This window comes from Acomys russatus, chromosome 17 (genome assembly GCF_903995435.1).
Source record: "Acomys russatus chromosome 17, mAcoRus1.1, whole genome shotgun sequence".
Classification (NCBI taxonomy): Eukaryota; Metazoa; Chordata; class Mammalia; order Rodentia; family Muridae; genus Acomys; species Acomys russatus.
In genome coordinates, this window is record NC_067153.1 from 2,246,040 (window position 1) to 2,266,998 (window position 20,959).

Sequence of the window (20,959 nt, forward strand, 5' to 3'; positions counted from 1 at the left end):
TGCCTTGGGTTCTATGTATGGTCCTGATTCTTCCACTTCCCTAATGGACAACCACCAAAAAGTCAGGACAGACAGATGCTTGTTTTTCCCATAACAAAAGTTCCCTAGGAAAGAATAGTAACTACCACTAATAGGAATCATTAAGAGCTTGAATCATTTATAAAAACTGAACAATAACTACAAAATCCTTCCTAACAATTCTAATTTCATATTTAGGTGCATTTCGCAGACATCTCACTTGAATGTAAAGAACAACTCTATGAAGTACACACTAAAGGGGCCATCTCAGCTAATTCACAGACACAAAAACTGGTTAAAGCCTCAAAGCTCTCAAGTATCAGTCACCTCACTACTATGAAGCATGGTTAAAATGTCATGTATCTAAGAAAATGACTACAAATATCTGATTCTAGAACAATCTGGGAAGTCAGGACCACTATTAAGTAGTGTTCTTATTACTACTTGTGGTTGGTAGGGCCAGAAGCCTACAAAGAATGGCCAAAGGGGCCAACAAGATGGCTAATCCTGTTAAGAGCACTTGCAGCCTAGTCTTATGACCTACATTTGATCCCTGAGTTAACTTAACTGACAGGTTAAGTCATAGTAACAAATAATGTTAACCTTTTACTTAAAGGTTTTATCTACACTACCTGTAACACTTTCAAATACATTTTTTTCATTGTCCAATTCTAATTAGGGCATTTTTTTTTCACTCTAAGAAGGCATTTTATCTTACCCAACCCCCAATATATGCATACACACACCACTGATCATTGAATCAATTATCACATTTAACACAATTAACACACCCTAAACCATTTACAATTGGACGAGACTGTACAGATCACTAATTTTGTTATTTCATTATTAGCTTTATTAACCATCCACCCTGGACAACTGTTTCATATCCTATGTTACAAATGGCAAAACACAAAAAGCACTTCTCTATATTTTATGTAACCATTATCTCAAAGAAAAGTAAACCAAGACAACTCTGTTTTCTAAGGGTCTGATAGAAAACCAAAAAACAAGTAAACATGCTCATTTCAAGGAAAACAAGCATCCTTTCAAGTAAGAATTCGGAGTTTGGAAATCCATTTTCTGCATGACGTGACTGTTTCTCAAGACAGACACTTAGTACTTGAGTTGTGAGATAGTTCACAAGAAAGACTCAACATGATTTACAAAGGAAGTCATAAGATTGTTGCAGGATACTTGATCATATTTTGAGCCCTGAGACTGTGTTCTTTACTGAGGAAAAAAAAGCTGTTATAAGTTGTGGTGTGGCTCAGCCTTGGCACACATCTTTAATCCAAGAATAGAAAGACCAACAGGAAAGAAAAGGGCGGGACACTGAGTTTGAAGAAGGTTGTTTGAAACAGTGTGGGAGAGGGGGTTTCTTTCTGGGACATCTGTTGAAGAGGAAGGTCATCTGGGTTCTTACTCTGCCTCTCTCACTTAGTAGGCTTTCAGCCCAGCACCTGACTCCCAAGTCTTTATTGATAAAATTGATCCATTAAAATTTTATTTATAACAACATTCGGTGCTCTAATGTGTGTTCATGACCACACAGAAAGAGAAATCACACCAGCTGCATACAAATTGAGAAGCCATCAGATCTGGTAAGACACCTGGGAAGTCCTCAAGGAGTATAAAGTAATATTAAAAAGAAAAATCTTTCCCACATTAATAATGGGAAATGTTATGATGCAGGGCATTAAGACCCTGTCTAGTGCTACTTTAGATGGCTTAAAAATAGAAGCAGAAAATGGACTGATAAGGAGACAAGCATTAGAAAAACTTAAATATGAAAATAAGAAAAATACTCAGACACAGACAGAGGAATTTAGACAAAATCCACCACACCACCACATGATGAAACTGAAGAGGGGCAGTCCAAGGCTGTTGGAAACCAGCCTTAGTTTATCCAGTTACTACTACCATCAGACATTGGGCACCCCAAAATTGTGAAGAAGTTAAATGGAATCCTATAGACACAATAGCTTTGAGGAGATTTAAGGAAGCGATTGCTTCATAAGCTATGCATTAATCCTGTGTGAAGCAGATATAAAATTCACGGGCAACACAAAACAGAGTTATCCCCCAAGACTGGAATGACTCGGCAACAGCAATATTGAAAGCTGGTCTTCAGTTACTTTGGCAAACATGATGGAAAGAGGAAGCTAGGGCCATACAACAACAAAATAGAGTTTGAGGTATCAATATTTCCCAAGACCAGTTGCTAGGTAAAGGTCAATATGCTGAGTAACAAAGGCAGCTTGACTTTGATGACCACACCTTGTGCTATATTATGTCTTTTAGCAGCTCTAAATGCTTGAGGCAACATTGAAGAATAAGAAAACAGTTCTAAGTCATTTACTAAAATTATACAAGGCCCTAAACAAGCCGTCACTGATTTTTTTTTTTAAAGATTGACTTCAGCTGTAAATAGAATACTATCAGATACAGAAGTCAGACAAATTTTATTCAAATCTTTGGCTTTTGAAAAATACTAATAAAGAATGCAAAAGGGTGATTAGGCCTTTAAAAGCAAGACCAGCAGCAACTGATGAATGAATTAGAAATACAGCTGATATTGGATTTCAAATTTATGGTATTATTCTGATAGAAGTAATTTCTAAAAGTCTTAAGAGATCAAAATGTCAGACGTTTTAATTGTGGTAAGTCAGATCATTTGAAAAGGGACTGTAGACAAGGTGTACCTAGAAACGATATTTTTTCTAAAGGTAATTTTTTTAAAGGCCCTAGCCTTCTGGAGTATGCAGAAGGTACGGCAAACGCAGGAACTGGACTAAAGAATAGAAATCAACAAGGAACAGGGAGGCTAACCTCTACCAACAGGAAATGACCTAGAGGGCCTCCTGAAAGCCCCGATATCAAATTTAATTCAAGTGTTCTCTATCAGCATCTGAGAAACTCATCCACAGAGCAGTGAAAAGATTTTGTGCCTATTGTTTTTAACAGTACTACTCTGGATAAAACAAAAATATCCAGGAGAGATCAGAAAACAAGTGTTTTGGCAAGCTGCTATAAATGATCAGAGACCAAAGCTAAAAATATAAATAAGTGGCATTGAGACTGAAGGTTTAGTAGACATAAAAACAGATGTAACAATAATTTCTCCAAAATCTTGGCATCCAGATTGGACTCTTCAGGAGATAAATATTCAGCTTCTAGGAATTGGAACTTTATCTCAGGTAAAACAAAGCACAAGATGGGTCAATTATACAGGGCCAGAGGGACAAATAGGATAATTAACCCATATGTGTCTAATATAGCCATGCATTTATATTTGTTGCAGCAATGAAAACAGAATAACACCATTGGTACCAACCTCCCTACCTTTAAAATGACTACCTGACAAATGAATGGGACAATGGCCTATGACAAAAGAAAATTACAGGTTCTAGAACAGACGGTACAGAAGCAGATGAATGCTCATCACACTGAAGGATCTACCAACCCATGGAGTTCCTCTGTGTTTGTTATAAAGAAGAAATCAGGAAAATTGATGATTTTAACAGATTTAAGAACCATAAATAAGACGAATCAGCCAATGGGCTCTTTATAGCCTGGAATCCCATTGCCTTCCTTATAATCTAAGTCATGGCCTATAAAAGTAAGTGATTTAAAGGATTGCTTTTTCACAATTCCTTTGTATAAGCATGATAGGGAAAGGTATGCTTTCACAGTACCTATTTATAATAACAGTTGTCCAATAAAAAGATATCATTGGAAAGTCTTACCACAAGGAATGTGAAACAGTCCTACCTTGTGCCAATATTTTGTACAATAGTTGTTAGAAATAATCCATAAATAGTTTCCTCAATCTGTAAGTTACCATTATATGGATGATATCTTACTGGCTGATTCAGAAGCAGATACCTTAGGAAAAAAATGTTTGATGAAGTAAAGAGAATTTTGCTTTGCTAGGGATTACAAATTGCTCCTGAAAAAAATATCAAGAGGAGAGTCTAGCAATTATCTAAGATATGAACTAGGTTTACAGATAAAGTCTGACCACAGAAAGTACAAATAAGGAGAGATCAATTACAAACTCTTAATGATTTTCACAAATCTCTGGGAGGTAGCAACTGGCTACAGCCCAAAACTGGACTAACTACGCACAAAGTCATTTATTTCAAACCTGACAAGGTGGTAGGGTCTTAAAAAGTCCAAGAAAATTATCTACTGAGGTTGAGAGATAATTGGCTCTGATAGAAAAGAAATTACAGGATGCACGTGCGTATTGCTTGGATCCAAAGCTTGATTGCATTTTGGTTTTTTGCCCTCTGGTCATTCTCCTACAGGAATAAATATTTTTAGCACACAAACAGAGCCAAAATATTATAGACCTATATAGAAAAAGTTTCTAGGGCTGGAGTGATGGCTCAGAGATTAAAAGTAGTGATTGTTCTTCCAGAGGACATGGGTTCAATTCCCAGCATCCACATGGCAGCTCACAACTGTCTATAACTCCAGTTCCAGGGGACTCAACACCATCACACAAACATACATGCAGGCAAAACACAGATGCACATAAAATAAATAAATCTTTTTTAAAAAGCAAAGCAAAGAAAAAAAGGTTCTGAATTGATTCTGAAAGGAAAAATGAGTGGTAGCCTTTACTAATGCTGAAACTGCTTCATTACAGGAAGAAAATGAACATCGGCAAAGAGCTTGCAGTAACTGGGGGGGAGATAAACAATCCATATCCCAAAAGCAAGAGACTTCAGTTTATAAAAGGTAATAATTGGATTCTCCCTGGTATAGTAAGTAATAGGGACAGCAATTTCTGGAGCCACTACACCCAATACTGATGCAAATAAATCAGGAAAGGCAAGTTAATAAGCCAGGAAATTTGAGAGGCACAGAACCCTTATGATTCAGTCAAAAAATCAGAGCTGTATGCCATTCTTATAGTATCACTAGATTTTCCTGAATCTCTTAATATAGTTACTGACTCTCAATATATTGTTTCACATATTGAAAATGCTGAACTTATTCCAGATTATTCAGAATTACCTTTGCTATTTATTCAACAGCAAGAAGTAATCAAAAATATAAATCATCCACTCTATATAACACATATCAGATCCGATGCGAGTCTACCAGTCCCCCTAGCACAAGGTAATGATGAAATTGATCAGCTCTCACCAGAAAATTGCTAGAAGCTTCAGAATTTAGTAACAAACACCATGTTAACAGCAAAGGTTTGAAGAAATACTTCTCTATCCCTTGGCAACAAGTCACAGAAATTATAAGGCAATATCCTACGTGTTCTTTGTATAAACATATCCCATTGCTTGTAGGAAGTAACCCAAAAAATACCCAAAAGGTACCCAAAGAAATAAAATTTGGTGAATCAATGTGTTTCATTTTGCAGAGTTTGGAAAATTAAAGTACATGCACCATACCATAAATACATACACAGGATTTCAATTGGCAACAGCTTTTATGTTCTAGAAATGCTGATTCTATAATTACATTCATTAGAAGTCATAGCAATTATGGTGCTACCTATACAAATTAAGACTGATAATGCTACAGCAAATGTCTCTAGTAAAATGAGATAGATTTTTGCATATTATAATATAAAACATATTATAGATATACTGTACAATCCTACAGGACAAGAAGTTATAGAACGATATAATCATACTTTAAAAGATATGTTTAATAAACATAAAGAGATAATAAAGACCCCCCAAAGATAGATTACACAGTGTTTTATTAACATTAAGTCTTTTAACTGTTAATGAGAAAGAAACAACATCTGTGGATAAACACTGGACACTAAAACACACACACACACAGAACAAACAAACAGACAAAAAACCACTGTTTAATTAAATCAGCTTGTATATTTTAAAGATGTGTCGACCTCAGAATGGGAACTGGGAAATGTGTTACATTAGGGAAGAGGTTTTGCCTTTGTTTCCACAGAAGAAGAAAAACTGTGGATACCATCAAGATTGATAAAGATTAGACCTGAACAAGAGAGATCTCCTGAATAAGGAGGGGAAATAATTCATCAGACATCTTGGTCATTCAGTCCAAACTAACTTATAAAGACTAACAAATGACTTTCATTTGATCAGGCATGAAAAAAAAAGTAAAATATACAATTTTCAAATGATAACTTATCAAAGGCACACTTGCCTTACTGACAAAAGATGAAAGGTGGGTTTTCTTAAGCCACATGTCTTAGTTCCACATTAGAATATATTGCCACGTGGCCCATGCCATCTTGGACATCTGCTTTTAAATGTTCTTCTTAAATAAAAAGGATATTTTTGTTGTTTGGTATTTAAAAACACAGTTAAGTGATTTAAAATATTTTAAGTAAATTCAAAGGGTTACTACAGTTCATACATGTTTTCTAGCTCTCTAAGAGTTGGAATGATTTGGAGCTAAAATAAAATATTTGAGCAGGGTGCTGGTAGCCCATATCTTTAATCTCATAAGAGACAGGGGGATCTCTATAAATCAGTGTTGGAGGACCTTGCTGTTTAAGGTCAAAGTCCACCAAGTCTGGGTCACTCTCTGAGCATGGCACAAAATGGAGGGCTCCCTTCCCTAAGCAGGGCTTCCCACTCTGCCTGACATCATCTGGAAAGAGTCATTATGCACAAATGCCTAAAATATCAGGAGTATAACCTGTGACACAGTTTCTTGCAAATGCTCTTCCCCTGCCACCCAATAGGACCGTGCTGTCAACATGCAAATAACCACACTGTGGGCACTTATTAGGTGACGGCCCAACTACTGCCCTGTCCTAGATAGTCTCTCCATTTCCCTTGAACAGAGTTGAGCTGTTTCACTGAAGCTGCTTCCGGAAGTCATTCCTTCATACGCATGGGCCATCTGAACCCTGATTGCCACTTCTGCTCCCTTTGTCCTCACAGGCCAGTGGCCAACAACCCCCACCAGGTAAAGGGAGGGCCACAAGTTAGTTGTTTTCTTTATTCTAGAGTTAAAATGAATAAGGTAGCAGTGATGCATACCTTTAATCCCACCACCCCGGACAACACTCTGATACAGTCCCTAATTGGTATTTTGCACACTAGAGAAATGGCATGCGATATTTACACTTATTACAAAACCCTCTCCAGGGTTACTAGAAAGGCAACTAATTTCCAATGAGGACAAGAACAAAGAGCAGCTTCTGCAACTGCTGGTAAGCACTTCTCTGTGCACTTAACTCCGAGCAATACAGAAGCTGATGGTACCCTAATTATAGATATCAACTGGGGACACTTCATAAAGCAAAAAGGAGTCCACAAACATTTGGCTGTTAGCTTCTACTGCAAACGCTTTCCATATACATATAATAAATATTCTCTCTTTGAGAACAAATCTGGACATTTTATGAGACATGGAAAACCTCAGTCATTGCCAAACACCCTGTGGTCATAAGGGTGCTCCTACAACGATGGATCGGACCCATCCGTTAGACAACAGAGCCCTTCTCAGGCTTAGCCATGGAAGCAAAGGTATTACAGTGGAACCAGTACCTGTCTGAATTCCTTCATGACCAGGATGTGGTAGCAAAGGGGTCTGGGCCTTCCTTCCCTGGGGAAATAGCTCAGCTGCCTAAACTGCGTACCCACCCTCCGAGAGAGGCACCTACTGAACTGTGGGGATCGATGGAACGGTCATAGCATTAGGTCAACACATGGGTCACTGATGGTTGGTTCATCAACTGATAGAACCAAGACCAGTGGACAGCAGCAGCCTGTAGAGCAGGCATGGAATGGCCACGGCCGAGGAGGAACCACACAGTCAGGGCAGCATGACTGGCTATAAGACAAACAACTAGGACAGCAAAAGAAAGATGTCTATCCTCTCCAAACCACGGTGCTTGTGCAATTGTATAGCTATATGGTCATCAAAATGGAAAACCACTACCTGGCAGATAAATGGCAAAGATAATCTGGTCATGGGAAGCATGAAGAGAAATGGCAAAACAAAAAACTTAGCAATGACATCAAATTTTATGTAGCTCATACAGGCCAGACAGACAAAACATCTGAAGATGACATAGTGGACAAGCTGGTATCACGTTTAACTAAAACTACACAATTAAAATTTGCGAAGGAACAAATTCAGAATAAATCAGCACACATGATAGATTACACATTCAAAAACCAGAAAGTTTATCCCTAACACTAGAAAATAAGGGGTAATGGAGAGTCAAATTAGACCAGGACAGCCCTAAGAAATCCGTAGCCAGGCAATGGTTGGCACCTTTAATTCCAACACTTGGGAGGCAAAGGTAAGAAAGTAAAGCTCAAGTGACAGTACATGCCGGTGAGGATGTGGAGAAAGGGGAACACTCCTCCATTGCTGGTGGGAATGCAAACTAGTACAACCACTCTAGAAATCTATCTGGCATTTTCTCAGAAAACTAGGAATAGTGCTAACTCAAGACCCAGCTATTCCACTCCTTGGAATATACCCAAAAGATGCTCCACCACACAACAAAGTCATATGCTCAACCATGGTCATAGCAGCCTTATTCTTAATAGCCAGAATCTGGAAACAACCTAGATGTCCCTCACTCGAAGAATGGATAAAGACACGGTGGTACATTTACACTATGGAATACTACTCAGCTATTACAAACAAGGAAATCTTGAAATTTGCAGGCAAATGAATGGAACTAGAAAGGATCATCCTGAGTAAGTTAATCCAGACCCAGAAAGATACACATGGTATATACTCACTTATAAATGGGCGCTAGGCCAACATGGATGTCCTCTGAGAGTCTTCACTTAGCGAGGGTTGGAATATATACTGGGAATTCCTATTGGGACTCCAGGTGAGAGAGGTATGGAAGAATGGGGAAAGGGAAGGACCCAGAGGGTTCAGGAACCCTACAAGAAGACCATCAAGGCTGGTGGATCTGGACCCAGGGGTTCTGCTCAAACTACTGTACCAACCAAGGACAATGCATACAGTAAACTAGACCCCCTATTCAGATCTAGCCAATGGACAGCACATTCTCCACAGCTGTGTAGAGAGCAGGGACTGACTCTGACATGAACTATGGTGGTCCCTATTTCACCACTTCCCCTTGGTGGAGAGGCCTGGCGACACTCAGAGGAAGAGTAAGCAGGCTACCAGGATGAGACCAGATAGGCTGTGATCATATGGTGGGGGAGGAGGTCCCTTTCTGTCACAGACCTAGGGGAGGGGAGTAGGGTGAAAAAGGGATGGAGCAGGAAATGATGGAAAGATACAAGTGAGGGGATAACAATTGAGATATAATCTGAATATATTTAAATAAGTATTATAGTAATATAATTTAAAAGCCACTTGCAAAAGGCTGGCTGAAATTCAAAGTGAATGTCCTTTGTGATCTAAAAATAAATACACTTAACCTTGAATTTATATACAAAGAGAAAGGTATATTTACCCACACATGCTAAGGTATATTTACTTTCAATTTTTCAGAAGATTTTTTAAATTTCAATTGAAAGACACATTTTCTGTTGCCAAAAAATTGCCATAGAAAAGATATAAACTGTTTAAAAAAAGGGGGGGAGGGAACCCTTCCCAGTTAAGTAGGGTTGGGGCAGGGTTTTGGTTAAAAGCATCCAACTAAGGCATCCAGAACCACTGGACAAGTGAAACATCTGAAGAAAAAGAACAAATCATCAAGAGAAAACGTCCCAAGAAAAAGAGTATATTGGCCAAGTATTATCACCCACCTCCAGCAGATGAGCCTAAAATCCCAGCTCAGAGCCTGAGATTGACACTGGCACCCATGCCACCATCTGGCCCAAGCAGTTGCCCCTTCCTGCCCCCAGATTCACACAAGCAAAGCACCACGCACATTAAACAAACAAACACATAAATCAAATCTATGTTGAGACTTGAAAACCTGGCAGGATTTAAAATAACAGAAAAAGAGACCAAGGCATCTGTAGTGGTTTGAATAAAAATGCCCCCCATGGGTCCATAAGGAATCACACTATTAAAAGATGTGGCTTTGCTGGAGAAAGTGCATCACTAGGGGGCAGGCTTTGAGGTCTCAGAAACTCAAGGCAGGCCTGATGGCTGATATTTCTTCCTACTGATCCAGATACGGAACTCCCAACTACCACTCCAGCGCCAAGTCTGCCTGCACCCACCATGCTTCCTGCCATGATGATAATGGACTAAACCTCTGAACTGTACCAGCCACAGCTAAATGTCTGCCTTTCTAAGAGTCGTCCCTGTCATGGTGTCTCTTCACAACAATGGAACATTGACTAAGACAGCATTTTAGGAAGAAGTTTGCAATATATATAGTGTATCTAGAGGATTTTTGATTATTGTAGAATTTAAAGTACAGAAATGCTTTGAGAAATGCTGTATTACAGTGTGTCTTTACTATTTTGTAAGAATGAATTCAAACTCCAGTGAATTTCAAGATCATTAAAGCAGGGCCACATACTATTACAATTCGTTTCAATCTGGTAGAGAGGCTTTCACATGGGCAAATATATGTGCTAAACTATTTGTTTGGAAAAGACTTACAAAGGGTAGAACTAGAACAGTTACGATGTAAGGCTCCCCTCTAGGATTCAGCTAGGGTGTTGCAGATAAGCCGTGACCTCTTCTTGGAGTGTGCTTACATTCCGTGAGGAGAGCCACCCCATGAACATCCTCACCACAGCACCTGAGGTAACCGATGCGCAAAGGAGACAAAGAGCACATGTTCCGGTTCCTAGGCTGGCTCTGCTTTTCTCATGTTGTTTTCAAGTAAGCAATTTGTTATTTTTACTTTTTATATGTCCAAGGGAGTTTACATGTAGAAAGACAATCTACATGCAATACAACTCTACTACTAAAAATAATTGTCTGGTAATGTGCCTCAATACATCATGTGGATGTTTAAGTATTGTCAATACTGCAGTCACTGTAATGGCATTGTAATATTAAACATAATCCAAATTTATTCCTCATTAGGCATTCAAAAATATTCCCTTCTTTCTTCCTCCATCTATTTACTTGACTTGCCTCTCCAACTCACCCTCTGTCTTTTCTATAAACACACACACACACACACACACACACACACCTGTCACCCTTCACTCACATCCTTCTTAGGGTACTTATAGCTATTAGACAGCAATAAGTACATACAAAGAGTAATTACATATCTATGCGAGAAAGTCACATATTGCTATAATCTAAATACTGTGTCATTACAAATTCTAGAGCAAAATGAACTAGACTTGAATATGCAAGGGATTATGAAATACAAGATTAGCATGGAATTGAAGGCAGAAAACTGATTAAGGGGGAAAGGTATATTTTTAAAATAAATACTTATTTAAAGAAATATACCTAATCCTCTCAAAGATAGATAGCAATATGGAATATAAGAACTTTAAAAAATGAAAGTTTAATTTACGGGTATGGATGTTTTGCCTGAATGTCTGTCTGTGTAATCACATATGTGCCTGGTGTACAGAGGCCAGAAGATTGGGTAGGAACCTATGAAACTGGAGTTACAGACAGCTGTGGGTTACAGCCTCCATGTACGTGCTGAGAATTAACCCAGCTCTTGACTGCCGAGCCATCTCTCCAGCCCCCATAAAGAATTTTTACTATCAGCTTAAAGAACATACAAGGAAGAAAGAAAAGTCACCGGAAGACAGGAACAGAGAACTGTAAAGAAATGTGAGGAGCAATTGTCCAGTAACCTTTGGAAAGCAATGAGCTAAATGAGGAAGGAAGGAAGGAAGGAAGGAAGGAAGGAAGGAAGGAAGGAAAATAATGCTTGTTACAGATAAACGGCTCTCAGAGCTCTTTTCTCATGATTTATAGTACAGTGAACTGAGGTCAGAAGTTAACAGTTACTCATCTTTAACAACCTACTCCTTCTACACAGAATCTAACTCACTTTGTGTTTGTTCATTTTATGATTACAAAACTACAAGACTCAAAACCAATGTTTTTAGCAAAATGTAACTCCTTACCCTCATTGGATGTATATCAGCATAAGGAGGCTTTCCTTCTGCCATTTCTATAGAAGTAATGCCAAGGGACCAGATGTCAGCCACACAGTTGTAACCTATTTCTTGAATTACCTCAGGAGCCATCCAAAACGGGGTTCCTATTACAGTATTGCGCTTTGCCATCGTATCCTGCAATGACATTATATAAGCATAAATACTGTATAAAAACACAAAGAAAACAGGTATAGCAACATATTCATTAAAACATGTGATCTGCCAATAACACAGATTCTATTCAAAATTGACTACTTTCCTAATGCTTCAACTGGTTCTAACATATTTTAGTACTATCTGTAAAATAACCAAGTTTTTAACTCATCATGATTTTATTAAAGATAGCCACTAAAGATTATATGATAAGAATAAAAGCAACAAATACCAATATAACTAGAGATTAAAACTGCTTCCCTTTCATAAATGTGAGCATTTTGATGATAAATGTATTTCATTAACTAGGGACCCGCATAACATAAAGAGTCAAATATGTCTTCTTCTCCATAAGAGTAAGAAAGTCACCCTTCCATACTCCCCTAAATATCAATTGAGTCACACTTAAGCCTAAAAAATAGTGAAAATATATAAAAATTATTGAACTCACTGTTAATTGGCCAGCCACTCCAAAATCTGCAAGCTTTGCATGTCCTTCTGTATTGAGGAGAATATTTCCAGCTTTTATATCTCTGTGTATTTTCCTCATAAAATGCAAATATTCTAATCCTTTTAATGTGGATTTTAGAATAGTTGCAATTTCATCTTCTGTTAACTGAAAAGGAATAATTTTAAAATCATGTTAAGATACAATCTCAGGTAAAGTCCCAGAAGACAAACATCAGTAACGAGGACTTCTTTCTTCTTTCTTTCTTTTAGACAAGGTTTCCCCTTTGTAGCCTTAGCTGTCTCAGATCTGGCTCTATAAGCCAGGCTAGCCTCAAACTCAGAGATCTTCCAAGTGCTGGAATTAAAGGCATGTGCCATCACTGCCCAACACAAGTACTTAACAGCCATTAAACCTCTACAAAAAAGATCAAGATTAATAAATTACAAAATTCCTGTCCTCCACACAATTCCACCATTCTATTATTATATATTTTATTTAAGAATGGGAGATTAAAATCCTTTAAAATTATCTGTGATGCAAATAAAGTAAAAAATCTATATTCCAAGAATCACCTTGACTAGAAGTCATCATTTCCCTTTGAGCCACTACAATCTGTTTTGCACTGATTATTTCATGTACCTTTAAAGCAATCCTATAGTGTAACATTACATTCTAAAGTTGTAACAAGTATCTGATCTTCTTTCCAGGTTCTAGTTAATAAAAAAAGAATTTCTAAACCTCTTGTAACTTGATAAACAAGAGAGGAAAGGGACACACACACACACACACACACACACACACACACACACACACACACGAGGGAGGGAAGGAGAGACAGAGACAGAGAGTCTTGTGTCGCACAAGAAAGCCTCTAACTTGCTATCCAGCTACAGATGGTCATCCTGCCTGCACCTCTCCAGTTTGGGGCTTGCAAAGATTCACCATAGCACCCAGGGCTTCAATCGTGGGGCCAAGCACTCTAGCAAATGAACTATAGTTCCAGTTCGTTTTTATAAAATTCATAATGTGGCTCTTTCATACTAACGACCTCATGACATGTGACTTGATCACCAATTCCTAAGACTTACCTATGCCTATATAATCAAATAAAACATAAATTGTTGAGCTTATGTTTTAGGTACAGAGGAAGGTATAATTTGACAGAAAACAGAGGTAACATAAAAAAATATAGGTCAGTGGAAACTGCCATGAGGAAAACAGGTAGAGGGCTAGAGGAGAGGAAGTGGGGGAAGCCTCTCTGGATATCCAGGAGTATCTAAGAGGTTTTATGTTTTACAGCATGTTAAGGGTGAGGAGATTGGAGAGACAGATGCCCTGAGGGCTGACTTGGGGACTCACACATTCTAAGCATGGATGGTCACTAATCTATACTTCCAGCCCATATCACTGAGGTATAAATGACATGGAGTCAATGATACGGGTGTTTTCTTAGAATACACAATCTACACTAAAAGAAGATGGGGGCAGGGATAATTCCTTCATTCAACTTGTAAAACCTTTCTAAAAATCAGAAAAGGGGAGACACGTTTAGAGAAAGCATTTTGTTCACATATTATTGTGAGATCAGATAGAAAAGGAAACTGTAGGAAAACTACAAGGTATACAAATAACAAACGGGCTGAGAAAGAAATATGGGAAACTACACTCTTCTCAATAACCACAATTAATACAAAGTATCTTGGTGTAACTCTAACCAAGCAAGTTAAAGTCCTGTGCGACAAGAACTTCAAGTCTCTGAAGAAAGAAATTGAAGAAGATATCAGAAGATGGAAATATCTCCCATACTCATGGATTGGTAGAATTAACATAGTAAAATGGTCTTCTTACCAAAAGCAATCTACAGATTCATTGCAATCTCCATCAAAATACCAACACAATTCTTTACATACCTTGAAAAAAACATTCTAAACTTCACATGGGGAAAAAAAAAAAAACCAGGATAGCTGAAACAGTCCTATCCACTAAAGAACTTCTGCAGGTTTCTCCATCTCTGACTTCAAGCTATACTACAGAGAAATAGTAATTTTTAAAAAAACTGTATGATACTGACACAGGAACTGGATGTCTACATGTAGGAAAAGGCAACTAGATCCATATTTATCACCATGCACAAATCACAAATCCAGGTGGATCAAAGACCTCAACATAAAACCAGATCCACTAAATCTACTAGAAGAGAAAGTGGGGAACAGCCTTGAACTCATTGGCATAGGAGACAACTTCCTAATTAATAATGGGACCTCATGAAACTGAAAAGCTTCTGTAAGGCAAAGGTCACTTGTCAATAGAACAAAACAGCAGCCTACAGATTGGGAAAAGATCATCACCAATCCTACATCCAACAAAAGGCTAATATCCAAAATATATAAAGAACTCAAAAAATTAAACACCAGCAAACAAAATAACCTAATTAAAAATGGGGTACAGAGCTAAACAGAGAATTCCCAATAGAAGAATGTCTAATGGTACTTAAAGAAGGACTTAAAGGATTGGAGAGATGGTTAAGAGCACTAGCTGCTCTTCCAGAGGTCCTGAGTTCAATTCCCAGCAACCACATGGTGGCTCCCAAACATCTGTAATGAGATCTGGTGCCCTCTTCTAGAGTGCAAGCACATGTGCAGGCAGAGCAGTGTATACATAATAAATAAATTAATCTTTAAAAAATAAAGAAGCACTTAAAGAAATGCTAAATGTCCTCAGTCATGGAAAATGCAAATGAAAACAACTCTGTGATTCCATCTTACAATCATCAGAATGGATACGATCATAAACTCAAGTAACAGCACATTCTGGGACGATGTGGAGAAAGGGAAATACTCCTCCATTGCAGGTGGGAGTGCAAGCTTGTTCAACCACTTTGGAAATCAATCTGGTGCTTTCACAGAAAATTAGGAATAGCTCTACCTCAAGACCCAGCTATACCACTCCTGGGCATATGTGTGTGTGTGTGTGCGCGTGTGCGTGTCTGTGTGTATGTCCCCGTGTCCAAAAGATGTTCCATCATACAACAAGGACACTTGCTTAACTATGTTCAAATGAAGAATGGATAAAGAAACTGTGGTACATTTACACAATGGAATACTATTCAGCTATTAGAAACAAAGGGGTCATGAAATTTGCAGGCAAATAGATGGAACTAGAAAAGATCATCCTGACTGAGATAAGCCAGACACAGAAAGACACACATGGTATGTAGTCGCTTATAAGTGGATTTTAGCCATAAAGTACAGGATAAACATACGACAATGTACAGACCCAAAGAAAGAAGATAAGTAACAAGGAAGATCCAAAGGAGGGAGCTTAAATCTCACTCAGAAGGGGAAATAGAAAAGAGAGACGTAGTGGTTGAAGAGAGAAAACAAGGTAGGAGAGGGAAACCAGAGAGATATGAGAGTGGAGATCAGGAGAGTGTGGGGACAGGAGGACAGAAGGGCTGCAGAGAGAAGAGAAACTGTATGTGGGGCATCTCTGTGACAAGCTGGAGACCTAACTCAGGGTAGGCTCCCTGCAGGGAAGGACCCTAGCAGAGACTCCTAGTATCGGGGGCCATAGCGACTGAAAAGGACACCCTCTAAGTAGAAAGTCTTCTAGTAGAAGGAGGGGAACAACCAACGCACCCACAGAAATTTTGACCCCAAAATGGCCCTGCCTACAAGATGTGCAGGGATAAAAATAGAGCAGAGATTGAGGGAATGTCAAATGAATAATGAATCTAAGGAATTTCTGGCATGCTCATCTATCCTGTATCGTGTAACTTCACTGTAGCCTTGACTCCGAACATATGGCAAGTACACATGTCCCACACACACTGTTTCGACACAATGCCACGGGACACTGTCTGGAAATATTGGCTCAGATTTGAGACTACTTCACATCATAAACAACAATGTTTTTATTATACTGTAAAGAATTTTTCTTACACAAAATATAATGATTTAGAGCAGTGAGTCTCAATCTAGGGGTTGCACATCAGATATCCTACATATCAGATGTTTACATTATGACTTAATTGTAGCAAAATTATAGTTATGAAATAGTAATGAAAATAATCTTATGTGTGGAACCCTGCTATTAAGGTTGAAGTCTGGCATTTCCGGATAGCCTCTGAGCTCAGTGTAAGACAAAGGACTCTCTCCCCTTCTCGGTGGGATTCCCTTTTTGCCTGGTCTGTGAAACCTCAGATCCCCTAAGGAGCATCACACAACCCTCAGGAAAGATTATAGGCCTGACCTTTTCCTGATAAGAAACCAACTCAGCAAGCACCTGGAGATTCCTGGAGACACCCACCCTATGCTAATGAGATGACTTGGTGTCCTGGCTTTCAGCCAAAGACCTTTAATAGTACCTGGAGTTTTCCCCCCACCCACAGGGTAATTAAGTATTGCTTTCCACTCTTACCATAGGGTCGGTGGTTTGTTACATGTAGATCAAGTATCCCTGGCACTTCTAGTCCCAGCAAATCAAACACATTCATCCTCAAAACCCCTCCCACTGCCCAAAGTTCATAATTCCCTGTTTCACTTAAAACTGGGGGAGGGGCAGCAACCTCTATTTCACCATAACCATCTAAGATTCATCATTTATTCTGGGGAAGGAAGGGCTCCCCTCCTCCCTGAAGGTCTCTTCAAGCTTCTGGAACCCCCAGGGCTCAGCTGCCACGAGGAAGCCACCCACAGGGCCACTGCAAACTTCACCAGCACATCAGCAGGGACACTGCTGCCATCTTTCTAGCACTGTTCCGCCCACTGCAGTGACCATCTGCAGGAACAAATGGCTGGCTATTCCTAAACAGACATTTTTGTTGGCCCAGATAAAACCAAGCTCTGCCTCTGTAGGTTTTGGAGCTTCAAGCAAGCCTCAGTTCCTGGCTGATCATTAAACAGCCACCAATCCACCCAAGTCAGGGTCTCTGGCTCAGACTCTACCAGAGAAAGGCACACTTCCATTTTCAGCCCAGCAGCAGCAGTGGGGGACATGGAACGACACTTACAGCTGGTAGTCCCCATGAATGTATCAAAGGGTTGCAGCATTAGGAATGTTGAAAACCACTGATTTAGAGAAACCAAAGACTTTCAGTATCTTATACCATCTTTCCTTGGTATGTCAGTATCCGGCTGGTGTGTCCTTGGGTTGTAGAGTGTTTAAGTGTTTGGATTTTAAAACTGTTTTTAAGCTTTTTACTTTAATTTCATTTTTTTAAGTTATCACATTAATTATGGTTTAGGATTAGGGAAGAACTTCCAATAATTCTGCCATTTAGTACGACACATGTATAGGAAGCAGTATAGGAAGAGGTCTGATAAGACCTCTTAGTGATTTGCTAAAAGACTTGAAAGGTTCAATATCATCCTATGAGTCTGTAACATATTAACAAAAGATTTTCATGTGAAAATGGTCTACATGTAACAACTAAGTAAGTTTATCCTCATTTAGACAGCAATCTTTTTCAATAAATTGTTGGACATGCTTAATAAAGAACTATGAGGAAATTAATAGTTCTATCCTTATTAAGCTTACACGACCATTTGTGGGGCTGGAGGGATAGTTCGCCAGTCAAGACCATAAAGTGCTCTTGCAGAAGACACAAGTTTGGATTCCAGCACCCACATCAGGTGAAGCATACCTCCTCAACTCCAGCTCCAAGATCTGACTCCCTTTTCTGGCCTCCACTGGCACATGTGCACACACACATACATGCACGCACACATGTGCACACATACACCATCAATGGCCTTCCTGTATTTGGCTCTAACCTATTGAAGATGGAGTAGGCAGACCTGAAACTAACTTTCATATACTATCCTACTGTCGGTGAGAACGCCCTCTCACTCCTCCAAGGACTCAATCTGTTCCTCTTTATTTCATACTATTCTCTAATCAAAACCAACACAATTTCTAATCCCTCAGAGTCTGGACATAAGCAGGCCTTGGTTTTACACTATGTGGTACGGTATTATTTTAACAACTCATTAGAGTGTTGACAATCAAAAGAATATCTGAATGAAGTTAATGGTGAATTCCCAAGGGAGACTGCTATAGAGCAGTGAAACCTAAGCAACAATGAAATTTCACAAAGCTGAACGAAGAAATCCAGATGTGAAAGTAAAAAGTTCTCTGTATCTCTGTAAAGCATAAGGAAAGTAAGGCCTGTCTGCACTGTCAGCAGCGCACAGCTCATCCTGGGGTTTAAGGGGTGCACTACCTGATGCTGGCCATACACTCCACATGTGGATCCTGAGTATCTAATGCGTCATGAGCTGTGAGCCTAAGATAAACTTAGTTTCTGCCTCTTTACTACATTTTAGTAAAAGAAGTTTTGTTTGGGGTTGGGTTATGGCTTTTTACGGGTTTTGTTGTTATTTTTGTTGGTGTTGCTTTTTAAACTCAAATCACTTCTATTACTCAGGAGTCCTTCAGCAATTTGCTACATGTGTAAGAATACAAAAGAGAAGTAAATGGTGAATTTGCACAATTCTAGGCAGCAAAGCATTCTTTACACTTAGTGACTCTAGTGTCAACTTCTCCAACTTCCCACGCTGCTCTATAAGCTCACCATCCAGGCAGGCAGGAAGATAGTCTAAAGAGGTAGTTTTGTGCCCTTCCCTTTTGGCTATCAGACTACAAAAACAATGGTACACAAAGGTATGTGAATTCCTCCCAGGAATGCCAGAAAAAGGAAAAGGCCGAAACATGATTCATCCAGAAAAAGAATTTGTCTCCCAAGAAGAGATTTGACACGGTGCTGACAACTGATAAAGCAGCACAGGACCCTACGAGACAAGGACAGATGACAGGAGGGCCACACCTTGACTAATTCTACTTAGCTGAGCAAATGTCTTGCCTGTGTCAAAGCCCCTAAAGATGGACTTGGGATGGGAGTCACTGAACCTCTTTTTTTGTTTTTCTTCCTCCTGTGTCTGTAGTGAAACAATCTTCCCTCTGCTTTTCACTTGTCTCTGTAACAGGTCTACTGAGAATAAGTGCCCAAGCCTAGGTTATTAGACTGAGGATTTTATCCTAACAACCTCAGTAACATGTACATTGTAGTATGTATATTTTAAGTAAAATATCATTATGAATCTGCCAGCACATTCTTGGGCACATATATGCATAAGCTGGGCACAGGTAAGGTTTTCTAAGTGGCCTCTTCAGTAAGAAGTACGTGTCATACTTCAACAGCAAAAGCTGTTCAATTATGAAAAGTTTCTATCCCTAAAAGAAATTATTTTAAGTCAGAAGTTGGTGAGCACACTTTTAATCCCAGCACTCAGGGAGGCAGGGACAGATGGATCTCTGTGAGTTCAAGGCCAGCCTGGTCTACAGAGTGAGTTCCAGGACAGCCAGGGCTACACAGAGAAACCCTGTCTAAAAAAGGAAAAGAATTTAAACAGTAAATAGGGAAATTTTTCTAAAACAGAGAGGCATGGAATCATCTTAATTTTTTATTTTCCAGTATTAAATAAAAATTACAAGAGGCCATTATTTTAGACTGAACTCTTGTAACTAAATTATGATCTGGCAATTAAGCAGGGGCAGCCAAACTTCCTATCTATTTGTTCCAGATAACACAATAATGAAGTTTCCAAGTGATGGTTAAAAGGAGGAGACAGTTTCACGCTACCTCCTGGGTAGTAACTATGGCGCTCAATAGCAGAAAGAACTTATGAGAATATGGGTCACCCATCAGCTTCTCCCAAAAGCTTCCTGGGACCACAGTTCTATATTAAAAAGAAAAATAAATAAAAACAAATAAAAAGTTGTACATGGTAGCAACATATTTAATAGCACCAGTTAGAAAGCTGGCACAGGAGAATGGAAACCTCAAGTCAGCCTATGCATCACGGAGAAACTTTGTCTCAAAAAATTAAAATTAAAAAGCGCTTGGACTGGGGAAGCTCAGTGGCCAAGGCCGTCAGCTCAATCACTGGGACAGAAGGGAAAGGGAGACAACCCTAACCTAACCCAGGAGGCTCTCAGTCTACCAACAGGGTTCTCAACCAGCTATCAAAAAATAAAGACCTTCATCGTCCTAAGACATGGAGTTTCATTTTGAAATAAATTTGTTTTAAGTTTTTCATTTATATATAAATTATAGCTTTACTCCAAGTGGCTAGATATCAAGTAAAATCTATTTCAATTATTTAATAAAATTTAAGGTAATATGGTATTTCACTTTTACACAAATTTTATGAGTTCAAATGCACATACTCAACCATTTCGAAATGGTCAGTGTGCTAGCAGTTCTGTGTTAACTTGACACAAGCTAGAGTCGCCTGGAAAGAAAGCCTCAGTTGAGAAAATGCCC

The 20,959-nt window shown here is 38.9% G+C and overlaps 1 protein-coding gene across 2 annotated transcripts in view; it reads right to left on the reverse strand.

Moving 5' to 3' along the window:
* Positions 1–20,959, reverse strand: part of Stk3 (serine/threonine kinase 3) — a 248,492-nt gene that overhangs the window by 168,172 nt on the left and 59,361 nt on the right. For both annotated transcript variants that reach the window (XM_051159468.1, XM_051159469.1), the window contains exons 5-6: positions 12,634–12,798; positions 11,997–12,164 (exon numbers count right to left, since the gene is read on the reverse strand). In XM_051159468.1, the coding sequence (XP_051015425.1) occupies positions 11,997–12,164; positions 12,634–12,798 (333 nt within the window). The remainder of the gene's footprint in view (positions 1–11,996; positions 12,165–12,633; positions 12,799–20,959) is intronic.